At 33.7% G+C, this 12398-nt stretch overlaps 2 protein-coding genes across 2 annotated transcripts in view; one reads left to right on the top strand and one right to left on the bottom strand.

The window, feature by feature from the left end:
- The window catches only part of gckr (glucokinase (hexokinase 4) regulator), an 8127-nt gene extending 1702 nt beyond the window's left edge, over nucleotides 1-6425 (bottom strand). The window contains 13 exon segments of the mRNA XM_071582288.1: nucleotides 411-545; nucleotides 1322-1471; nucleotides 1926-2006; nucleotides 2212-2309; nucleotides 2391-2436; nucleotides 2439-2495; nucleotides 2701-2777; nucleotides 2938-3037; nucleotides 3205-3301; nucleotides 3962-4056; nucleotides 4979-5032; nucleotides 6218-6284; nucleotides 6367-6425. Of these exon segments, the coding sequence (XP_071438389.1) occupies nucleotides 411-545; nucleotides 1322-1471; nucleotides 1926-2006; nucleotides 2212-2309; nucleotides 2391-2436; nucleotides 2439-2495; nucleotides 2701-2777; nucleotides 2938-3037; nucleotides 3205-3301; nucleotides 3962-4056; nucleotides 4979-5032; nucleotides 6218-6284; nucleotides 6367-6425 (1116 nt within the window).
- A 2637-nt stretch (nucleotides 6426-9062) lies between these two features.
- On the top strand, nucleotides 9063-11272 carry LOC107552032 (fibronectin type III domain-containing protein 4-like). Its single transcript, XM_016233839.1, has 3 exons — nucleotides 9063-9439; nucleotides 10780-10895; nucleotides 11042-11272. The coding sequence occupies exons 1-3, from the start codon at nucleotides 9367-9369 to the stop codon at nucleotides 11270-11272; spliced, it is 420 nt and encodes a 139-aa protein (XP_016089325.1). The 5' UTR covers nucleotides 9063-9366.
- The last annotated feature ends 1126 nt before the right edge of the window (nucleotides 11273-12398 follow it).

The following is a 12398-nucleotide window of genomic DNA, read 5'->3' as shown; positions in this document are numbered from 1 at the left end:
TGTCTCCGACATAGCGATAACACTCGTTGCCTTCTCTAGTGCAGCTCAACCAGGTCTCGTCCCATTCGTCGATATTTGTGATATCACAAATCCCAGAAAATATGCGTTGTAGTCCAAACAAGTCGATCGTTGTAGTTTTTGAAAAGTGATTTCTGTAAAATAAAATATCATCTTTTGAAGTTCACTTTGAGCTTTGTAACTTTGCAGATCTTTTTTATGCTCAAACAGCAACATTACAGACTAACTAAAGTTGAAAAAGGGAAAAAGCATAATAGGACACCTTTAAAATTAGTTAATGCATCAAATAATGTTAACTAATGTGTTATCTTTGTTAGTGTAAAAATTCCTTTAAAATCGTTAATACTTCCGTCTACTTCACAAATGGTCAAGATAAATAAGCGAGTTCTTACTCGATCCCGACTGTTTGCCGCATCTGTGTGTTTCCACACATCTGCTGATGTCATGTCTTCACTCAGGTCATCTGTACTGTAGATGGCTCTCAGTAGAGCTCTTTCACACTCGCTTTCGGAGCAGCCTGTGAACCGCTGACAGTGATGGTATATAATTAAACCCACCATACGGAAACCACACACAGGGGTCGTATTACAGTTCCAGCTCAATTAGTTTTTAAAACTGAGAGTTAAAAACAGCCAGGCATAATATTTATTTAAAACTCAAACTATATTTTTAAATTTTCCAAAGAAAGTGTGAGTGGTGTTTGCCCATGCAAAACACTTTCCATAATGCTACTCTCTTAAAAATAATAATTCTTAATTGGCATCTATGGTTCTGTTAGGAACATTTTACATTCATAGAGCCTTTCCACTGCAGATCATTTAAACATTTAAACAATGGTTCTTTTAAGAAGTTCTTTTTAAAGTTCCGAAAGGTTCTCGGGGGAACCAAAAAAAAATGTTTTGGAACCTTCATTTTTAAGAGTGTAGTGTTGCTATATAGTTGCTAGGGCATCATATTTGTTATATAGTTCCTATAAGAGATTGAAAACAGTACATGAAGGTTATTGTTTGCCATTTTGGGGTTCTAATCTAACTTGGGGTTCAATTGGTTCCAATAGTATTTAAGAAGTTCTTTTTAAAGTTCCGAAAGGTTCTCGGGGGAACCAAAAAAAATGTTTTGGAACCTTAATTTTTAAGAGTGTAGTGTTGCTATATAGTTGCTAGGGCATCATATTTGTTATATAGTTCCTATAAGAGATTGAAAAGGTTATTGTTTGCCATTTTGGGGTTCTAATCTAACTTGGGGTTCAATTGGTTCCAATAGTATGAATTAATAATGATATGAATAATGATAATAATGATACCTGTAAAATGTTGATGGCTCTCCTGTACAGCTTGCTGTTAGTTACTCTGAGGTCAATCATGTAGTTCACGTAGACTTTTCCTTTCAGTACATGAGCTCCTGTGCTGATTGCATTAAGACACCATTTAGTTGAAAGCTCCCAGTGCTGTCTCTGTTGAATAAAAGACTCTTTGAAGTCTTTACTTTATTATTCTTACAGCACGTGTATATATATAGAGAGATAATACAGTATAAATACTTCAACTAAATTGGTACTTGTGGGAGTAGTTGATGTGACAAATGGCTTACCATTACAAATGAGTTCACGTCCTCTGAGGAAAAAGGCCATGTGAGCTCTCCTGTACAGCTTGCTGTTAGTTACTCTGAGGTCAATCATGTAGTTCACGTAGACTTTTCCTTTCAGTACATGAGCTCCTGTGCTGATTGCATTAAGACACCATTTAGTTGAAAGCTCCCAGTGCTGTCTCTGTTGAATAAAAAACTCTTTGAAGTCTTTACTTTATTGTTCTTACAGCACGTGTATATATATATATAGAGATAATACAGTATAAATACTTCAACTAAATTGGTACTTGTGGGAGTAGTTGATGTGACAAATGGCTTACCATTACAAATGAGTTCACGTCCTCTGAGGAAAAAGGCCATGTGATGTGCAGAACGGTTTCAAACATGTTGCATACTCTTTCCTGAAGCAATATATAGCAAAAAAGATAATAATACACATTAAAATATAAGTTATTTGCTCTCTTTTAAACTGCAAAGTCCATGCAAAAAATGATCTGATTGCATAAGCAGCATTATGCACTTTGAAGACGTGTTCTGGAAGGGAATTTTATTAAGAAGTGAGAGTTTTTGCTAGCGGCAAAAATCCTGGTTACTCATTTTACTCACAAGAACGGTGAATTTCTCAAGGTCATGAGCAATTGCATGCAAATTAGATGTCCTTCACTTCACTTGATCGGCTAGTGCCATCACCTCGTGCAGATCATCTTAGGAGAGACATTAAAATATATTTAAAATGTATTTAAGGAACTGACCATATTTTGTGCAACTGGTTCTTGTTTGCTCACCGTTAACTGTTAACAGAAACAGGACCGTGTCATTTTGACTCTAGATCAAAGATAAGATAAGATGGTGTCCACAAAATCCTTGTGGCCAATTACAAATTCTGGCCCCTAGAAATATTTGTTATATTAATAGCCGTTCATAAATGTTATAATAAGAAATATTCAAGTAAATATATATGGTATTGGATAGGGGACAGTTATGCAGATGCAAAAGAGGTTTGGAATAATATGAGAATGAGTAAATTATGATAAAATCTTCTTTTTTTTAATGAATTGACACTTTATGTTGTTAAATGTATGACTTTGAGCTCACCAAAGACGATAGATCCCCCTCTTTGTTTTTCATTTGGCTGAAACCATTGTTTATAAAACCTCTGATGTCATCCAAATCTGATCAAATAATTACAAATAAAAAGTAGTTTTGGGTTGATACATTTCCCATAAATGTATTCTTGCACTGTTATTAATTTACCCGTTAACAAAGTGTCAAATTAACACATTTAAAGAACATATCAAATGATACAATCATATTTGGTACTGCACACAGCACCTGCTCCATATGTTGGGATGCATTCACTTGCATCAGTCAGTCCTATAATGCCAAGAGTTTGCCATCCAATATAGTACACATGTGCTTTCTTCTGAAGGCTGTTGAAAGATTTACAAAAAAAGTAAATCATAAGTGTGTCAAAACCTTCATTACCAAGGCAATTTCTGCATTTTTTTAACGCATACGCCAGAAGTTCAGCTTGTTCATGTGGGAAAGCTCAGATTTATGTGTTAGGAGGAGATGATAAAGTAGTGAAATGTTGTATCTCTCTCCTGCGTGATGAATAAGTGCTGCAAGCTCATCACTGTTTGAGGAAGTAGTTTCATAAACCATCTTACTCGCTGTGATCCGGGCAGAAATACCTCTGAATTACACATTTAATCATAGTAGATTAGTCTTAAGAGAACTGTGGAAAATTGTTCCATATTTTGTATTACATAATATATATAGATATACATATAGATACATAAGACTAATATATATATATATAGAGAGAGAGAGAGAGAGAGAGAGTAATTTTATATATATAAAATAAATACATATCAGTCCCACTAGGAATTCATAATTTTCTATTTATTTATTTTTGTGATCAAAATGACTGATTTTGTGGTTGTAATTTCCATAATTTTGTTTTTTCATTTCCATAATTTCTTTTATGGTATATTAGTATTCTATTTTGCTATAAGCTGTAGTCAAAGCAGTATTCTGTTCTACTTATTTATCACCCTACATCCTAGTGGTAGTACATCCCTACAACTTATTTTTTATTCTATTCCTATTCTATGTTTAGAATATAGCACACCTGTACATACAATTTATTATTTTTTTGCGTGGTTTATTTATATTTATATATGTGTTTTTTTTATATATTTTTTTCTAACTTTTCTGACTTTCTATTCTATTATGGTATATCAGCAATCTATTATTATATGATCAGCAGTCAAAGCAGTATTCTATTCTATTCTATTATGGTATAGGAGTGTGTAATATGCTGAAAGGCATTGTTTGCACTCGGTAGATCTACCTCGCCATATGTACAGCATTGAATCCCAGAAGCACTGGAGTAAAAACGTCTAAGTGCTTCAGACAAAAATCATGTTGCCCAGCAACAAATGGTGCCTTTGACACAGAACAACATCATGAAGTGCATTCACAGCTGACCCGCAGACGGCTTTGATAAGAGCTCGCGCTAATGCTACCTACATACGTCTGAAAGAAATCAAATAAAAATTGCAGACATTTCCTACAGTACACTCAAATAAAGGTGCAAAAGCTGGCAATACCTTTCGAAAGGTATACCTTTTTGTACCTCATTTACCACAAAAAGGTGCCTTTTAGTACCTTAAATGTTCATATTTGTACCACAAATGTACATAGTACCTTTTGAAAAAGTACCATCAGTGACAGCTTTTGTGCCTTTTTCAGTAATTCAGTGGTCACAATACAGTATTATTAAAATCACACTTGTTATTATCTATGAAATAAAAAATTGCGACGATTCACTTTTGTATGCTTTTGTTTTTATTTGTTGTGGGCCTCATATATTATTATTATTTAATTAATAATTATTATGATGTTTGCAGGTTTAAATTGACCCTAACTGTTTTTAATACAATTAATCGAAAATCACACTATGAAAAATAGTAAAAAGTAGTCAATGCATATAGAAAACAGATCTAAATAGTATAATATTATAACACAATTCCCCAAACAAATGTGAGAACTTAATATAAATAAAACTGTAACATGTTTTTTATTTAGTTTTTTAATATATCTATTTTAAATTGAACAAACATTTATTTTTCTAATTGTATTTAATATTTAATTTTCACAAACTGTGACTATGCTGCATGCAGTAATTAAATTTTTTAAATATTTTTTTCGGACTTAACCCAAAACTATTACATTTTTTAGTGATAATTAATTAAATTAATCTACAAATGAGGAGACGGCTTATTTAAATTTATATTGTCACAACTTTTGTCCTTTACTATTGATTAAATAATGTGATTTGAGAAAAAGACAATAGTGTTATTCATACCGACATGCCACAGGATATTGCAATGAACAGGACATGCTTCTTTCCTGCACAAACCTGTTAGTGGAAAAAGAAAACAGGAAATGGAGAAAAAATTATGTTTAAATTTGTCAAGCTGAATGTTCTTTAAATAGTGTTTTTGTTAAAGAAAGCATAATTATTAATATCATTACTCAAATATCTAAATATGTAATATCTAAATTTCAAAGCGTTCTTTAGCTCACTTGATTTTCAAATGATAAAATGGGTGAAAATCCCACAGACTTATAATTAAGGAGGGACCTGAGCCATATCTAAGGATATGGGGTGAGCAATATTGACTTGGGCCTATAAGCAACATCCGAGCAAGTGTATAGCCACACTGTAAAAAAAATTACGGTAAAAATACGGCAGCTATGGTTGCTGGAATTTTACCGTAAAAAATACGGTAGCAACGTTTTAGGCTTTACGGTTTTAACTTAAATTTACAGTTAAATACCGTAATTTCATTAACTGATATAATGTTAAAAATCTGTTTTGTACCTTTGTAATATACTGATAACCACCAGAAAAGTCACATGATGAACCAAAGCCCATCACAAGCAGCTTTTAGATAATAACATATATAGAAGGTGCACAGTGTCGTTCACACAAACACTAAACACCATCATGGTAACACACATGAAACTGAAATAATGCAATAAACATTCATTTAACAACATTAGGTGTAACACACAACCCTAATATACAAAACTGATAAGAAAAATCTAAGAAGAAACATACTTATTTCAACAAAAAAAACACAACAAATTTGAAATGTAACGCAGGGAATTCTGGGAATGTCAATTTACGGTTATTCACTGTAAAATATACGTTTTTTTTTCACTTCCAAAAACGGTATACTACCGTAAAATTTATGTCCAATACATGTCATGTCCAATACAGTTTTTCACCGTATATAGTAGGGGAATTTACCGTTAACCATTTAACAGGTTTTTACTGTAGCATTTTTACAGTCTTTTACCGTTAAATTCACGGTCATTTTTTACAGTGCATATGTTAAAAAATAATTTCAAAGACTTTAGTAATGACATAGCAACAACCTGGCAACCGCCCAGAGCTCTCTGGCACTTCTAGGTGCTGCTCACATGTTCTTCTGAAAATGTCAAAGAATAGCCTGTTGTCTCTGCCTAGGTTGGTGAAACTGATTTATTACTACGGTAAAGCCGCATAACTTGTTTCACTCTTTGATCTTGCGTTCACCTTGTCCAGCATGCGAGCTCCCAGCACTGGGTCGTCCTCTGGAGCCTCCTGTGATGTCAGCAGGGCCCTTTAAAAACAGAGTCCAGAAATACTGCAGTGTCACACTGGAGTCTCATCTTATACTTCAAACAGACTGACTGTTTATTCACCTGTCACCTCCAGCTATGATGTACGAACAGACCTGCTTCTGTTTTGGGGCATTTAACATCTCATTAAAGGATGTCTGAGGTACGAAATATGATATGATAAATATAAAGAAGAAATTTAACAGTCATACAGAACACAGTGGGGAAAATGTCAGATAGGTAAATATACAGTGGTTTCTAACTTAATTTTCCTTTTTTTTTTTTTTAATTGATAAATCTTTCTTAAACTCCATACCACCAAAAGAAATGCAATACGGCCTGATGTTCCACAGCCACTTAATACAATCAAACTCTCCTCTGGGTCCTGCAGAGACAAAACAATTATCATCATGTTTTTAGAAATGTTTCTTTTTTTAGGAATTATAGTGTTTTTGACTTTTTAAAATGTATTTAATTTCTTTGAATGAAATGCATTATTTTAAATTAAAGTTATTATTAAAATAAAAAAGTTGTCATTTAAAAATAATATTACATTCAAATATATCATTTTAATTTGATATATACTTGCTAGATATGTTAAATGCTGTATGTAAAGTAAAATAATTAAATAAATTAAAATTAACATTAAATTAACCTAAATATTCAATTGTATATATGTCTGAACTTAAACTATTATTTCTGAGTTATTAAAATAAAGGATACTGACCCTCAGCATCATTTCCACCCTCTTTGCAACATCCACCATCGTTTGGATGACTGGTGAACTATATAGTCTCTATAAACAAAATGCACAGGTCATTAGCATAGAAGACTCTTGTTGGGAGCATAATGACAATTAATAGTTACATATCCTTTTAAAACCAATAGGCCAAACCTGATGAAATGGATTGTGATTTATTTTCTTCTCAAAAATCTCAGCGTCACATCTTCTCAGTATTTGCACCATCTGTTTGCCATTTGCTCTGTCAATATCTCTGCTGATGGGGTTGCATTTCTCCGTAACGGGTAGAGAGAGCTCGTAACACAACTGCCTCGTTAGACAGAAAACCCAGCACTTAAGATTAACAGCACCACTCAAGAACTCCTGTAATTACATTTTAGCTTGCAAGGGAAGAAGATTTGTTGGTCTATTACCAGCTACAGGACATTTGAAATGAAAGCACAGCCAGTTAACAGTGTTCAGTTTTCACTCACCTTCATGTGATCCATGTTCATCAGACTCCAGCATTTCAGCGCATATTCTGATTAGTGCAACATACTCTGATTCGTAAACATGCATGACAATGCAATGCACTGAGATCGCTTGAGAGAGAAAAAGCCCTCACTAAGCACAAAGTGAGCAGAACAAAGTTCACCAAATGAACTCTGACCCGTCAGCTGTAAAAAATTTTTTAAAAATTATATATATATATATATATATTCCCCTTCTAAAAGATGGATATTGACACACAGTAGAATATTTGACTTATATTACAACTATATTTGCCAGGACATATGGATCAGTAGTTAAAGCAGTGTTCTACTCTATTTTATTATGGTATATATTCTAATTATATTCTACTCTATTATGCTGTATAATGGTATAAAGCAGTATTCTATTTTATAATGATATATCAGTATTCTGTTATGATCAGTTGTAAAAGCAGTATTCTAATCTATTCTATTCTATGGTATAATCTGTAGTCAAAGTGGTATTCTATTCTGTTCTATTTCATTATGTTGTATTCTATTCCATTCTACTCTATTCTGTTCTGTTGTGATATAAAGCAGTTTTCTATTCTATTATGGTATATCAGTATTCTGTTATGATCATTTTTCAAAGCCATATTCTATTTTATTTTATTATGGTATATCAGTATTCTATTATGATCAGTAGTCAAAACAGTATTCTATTCTATTCTATTCTATTCTGTCATGTCAGTATTCTATTACATAATAGTTTTTAGATAGTTTCCATATACTTGTCTAGATCAACTCTGAATAAAGAAAAGAGAGGTTTTGAGACCGATATTTGTTTATGTATATGAACTTTAGCTAGCAGAAAACAGATGCAATTATTATATTTTGCTATATTCTCTTTCGAGTATTCAAAAAATTCAAGAAAACATCTTAAATGCTGCTGTAATATTGTTGGTTTTACATAATCAAAATTGTGTATTTTTTTCAATATTATGTTTTATCTAATTAGAAATTATTAAAATTATACTTAGCTTCATTTTGAGTGTATTCTGCTCTATCTGAAATTACATTCTTAATGTAATATTATAATCCCGATTTGTATAATGTAATATTATAATCCTTTATTAAATAAAGGAATGATTATAATCATTCCTTTATTTAATTAGCTACCAAATTCCATTCTATTATATTCTATTCTATTACATTATATTCTCACTTCTTATCTAATGTGAAACTCTTAAGTATTTTGAATAATTTATTATCGCAGTATTATATAAAGTAAAGACTATTTTTTTCATAGAAGTGATGTGTTCTGATATGATTTATTGTATTCTACTACAGTTCTATTCTATGTCTTTTATGATGTTTGCAGTGGACTATCGATGTGCTAGTTTGAATGGCGTCCTAAATATCGTCCAACAGGGTGTTTTTGGAGAGGTGGCGGCTGTACCGCATTCATGCCGGTGCAGGTTCGTGCGTCATGCGGCCACAGAAGGTGAATGAGAGTGAGCGACTGCTGAGAATCAGTCAGTAACTGGCCACCTGTGGGTCATGTGCCTGCGATGCAGCGCCGCTGATTGATTGGTATTCTTAAAGCGTCTTACACGAGCGCATGAAGTGGGGAAGGCGAGCGCGAGCTTTGCGATGGACGCCACGCGTTTACGCGTTACATTAGACGCGCAGCGAGCGGATGTACCTGGTGGCGAGGCTGGCGTTGCGTTGTAGTATCGATGAAAGGACGTGAAAAGTGTGCTTTCGCTCTCAAATTGTCTCAAAGGAAGCGTCTTCCTCGCTCTTTGCGGATTCGGATCACAATGTGCAAGTGTTGCAAATGAATGCGCTCTTGGTAACCATGTAATAGCTGGATTAAGTCTTCAGGAAGATATGGTTCACCTAGTCACTTTTATGAGCCTCGTTCTGTCTCTGTTTGGATGCCACATCTGCTTTGCTGGGGCGAGTAAGTCAACTTATTTTGCCTCTGTGTCAGACAGTTTGACTCATAATAAAGATAAAACGCAGCGTGTATCTCTTTATGCTTGTTGGACACCATGACTACAGGCAAGCATAAGAGAAGACTGTTATGTAATGCTTTCAGTGTTTTTAATACAAGCACTCCCGGAGCCAGCGGAGGAAGACATTAAGGAAATTGCTTTTACTCTGTTAGTCGTTGTCTTTGATTTAATGGCCCATAGATATTGCTGAGGGAATGACCTGAGCCAGAGCGTGTCAAATCATGACATTTAAGTGCCAGTGCAATAGGTAAAAATGATGGATTATATGTTCAAAAGGGAAATATGGTCTCAAACTACTGCTTTCTTGTGTTACACATGATTTCATTAGGTTCGTCTGTTATTTCTGCTACTTTACACTAATATATAACATCCATTTATGAAATGTCTGGGCATTTTGCTCACTCTTCAATGCACGCAAAGTCATTTAAACTACTGCCAAACCTGTAATTACATCAAACTCCACAGTTAATTGAAAGACTGGCGTCTCTCTCAGTGCACTTATTCTTAATTAGCCTGTTTTACCAGAAACCATGCACAATGATGTATGTTGTCTAGCATTGACCTTGGCTCGTTACATTGAGCTGAATTTCTCTTTTGTTGGCAAATAGCAATATAAAAGGATGAGTGCGGTTACTCATCCCTCTGACGCAATGTTTGCTTTCCTGCTGAGCTCTGTGAATGTGTTTGATCCTAAAACACTGGCTCAATTGCAAAAACTTGGATAAAAGTGCATTAATGCATTTGTATTTATCCTTACTATACTGTTTTGAAGAGTTGTTTTTATATTAAGAATATGCGGTTGGGTTTTGTTTAAAAACCAAAAGTCCTTTTCTGTCAAACTGATTTTTCACGCTGGCGCATAAAGTCAGAGATTTGGCAAAGAAGAGTTTACCACTAATTTTGGCCAACTGAGTCACGCTGATCCCATTAAAGAAAATAATTAAAATTTTAATAGAATTAATTTGCATAATGTCCCAGCAGAGTGAATCAGCTAAATACAAGTGTTGCATATTTATGAACTGCATTATTGTAGTTGTTCATTGAGCTGATGTCAGGTTGGCCTTTGGATGTCTTGGGGAAACGGAGACAGAAAAAAAAACTAAAGCATCTAAAAAGAACTCACAAACATTACCCTTTTGCATGCAACAATAACATGGTTTCATCTTTTCAAACATGATGTTTATGGAGCCTGAATGTTTTATTGAATAGTTCAGTTTTAATTTCAGTTGTATATGTTTGGGGTTGTGCTAATAAATGATTCATGCTGGTGATTTGTGCTTCACAGACCGCCCTGCTGCTCCTGTCAATGTCTCTGTTACTCACCTGCGGGCGGATTCGGCCACCGTGTCCTGGAATATTCCGGAGGGAGAGACCGTAATTGGCTTTGCCGTCTCACAGCAGGTCAAACAAAGTTATTACAAGTAGATACAGCCCTACGGGTCGTTATAATAATTGCAGAAGTCTGACATTTGATATCTGCAATAAATTTACCCTCTGATGAATCCTCATGTGCTTAGACTTAAACGTGTGTGTGTGTGTGTGTTCAGCGTCAGGACGGGCTGATGCAGCGTTTCATTCGTGAGGTGAACACGACCAGTCGTGCTTGTATACTCTGGGATCTGGATGAAGACACGGATTATATTATCCAGGTCCAGTCCGTTGGAGTCTATGGAGAGAGTCTGGCCAGCAAAAAGATTCACTTCAGGACGCTTAAAAAGTCTGAACATATTCAATCCACCATGATGGATCAAGGTAAACATGTCTGTTGGATAATTTAACTGGATCACAGCATTTGTACAATATCATACATTTAATAAAGTACAGTTCATGTCTTTTATGTGAAATGATAGGGATCCTGTTTCTGAAATTTTTAAAAAAAAAAACGGTAATTATGACTTTTTATCTCACAATTCTGACTTTTCAAGATCAGAATTTCAAGATCTAAATTCGCTTAAAAAGTCTGAACATATTCAATCCACCATGATGGATCAAGGTAAACATGTCTGTTGGATAATTTAACTGGATCACAGCATTTGTACAATATCATACATTTAATAAAGTACATTTCATGTCTTTTATGTGAAATGATAGGGATCCTGTTTCTGAAAAAATTAAAAAAAAAACGGTAATTATGACTTTTTATCTCACAATTCTGACTTTTCAAGATCAGAATTTCAAGATCTAAATGTAGAATTCTGACTTTTTTCTTGCAATTCCAGGCTTTCATGTCACAATTCTGAATTTATCTCACAAAAATATGTAGCATGTGATGTAAATCAATAATTAGTCTGCTGATGTATTTCCTAATGAACAGGAAGTTTTGTGGCCATTTTTGCATTTGAGAAAGATGATTATTTTTGCATTTTAATTCAGGTTTATGAAAATATGTCTTCACTCTTAGTAGCCTGATCAAATGATAAGTCAAAAAGAGATGTTAAAAATCACACTTCATATTACTTTTGGCTGATTTGTCACTTTGGAAATGTAAGGTCAAATAAGGAAGTCTATAATTCCAGGATTTACCTTCTCATTCTTCAGAATACACAATCTAAAATATTTGATTTTGTCAGTGTAGAAACAGGCTGTACTTTATGTCTGCATATTGCATATTACATTGCGGTATAAAGTATTGTATACTGCATGATTTTAAAAATGCAGTAGGTTAGTATTCTGTATATACAGAAAATCTGGTAACAATTTATAATAAGGTCCCATTAGTTAACAAAATTAGTTATCATGAAGTGTTACTGAAAATTACTTTATTTACATTGTTAGTTCATATTAACTAATATAGTTAACTATTCTTAACAAATGGAACTTTATTGCAAAATATTTCTGAAAATTGCTTTATGATTTTTTTTTCATTGTTAGTTCATGTTAACTAGTGTAGTTAACTCTTATTAA

Source organism: Sinocyclocheilus grahami, unplaced genomic scaffold, assembly GCF_001515645.1.
Source record: "Sinocyclocheilus grahami isolate Dianchi unplaced genomic scaffold, SAMN03320097.WGS_v1.1 scaffold440.1, whole genome shotgun sequence".
Lineage (NCBI taxonomy): Eukaryota > Metazoa > Chordata > Actinopteri > Cypriniformes > Cyprinidae > Sinocyclocheilus > Sinocyclocheilus grahami.
The sequence above is the reverse complement of the archived record's forward strand: the minus strand, read 5'-3'. Positions and strand labels throughout refer to the sequence as shown.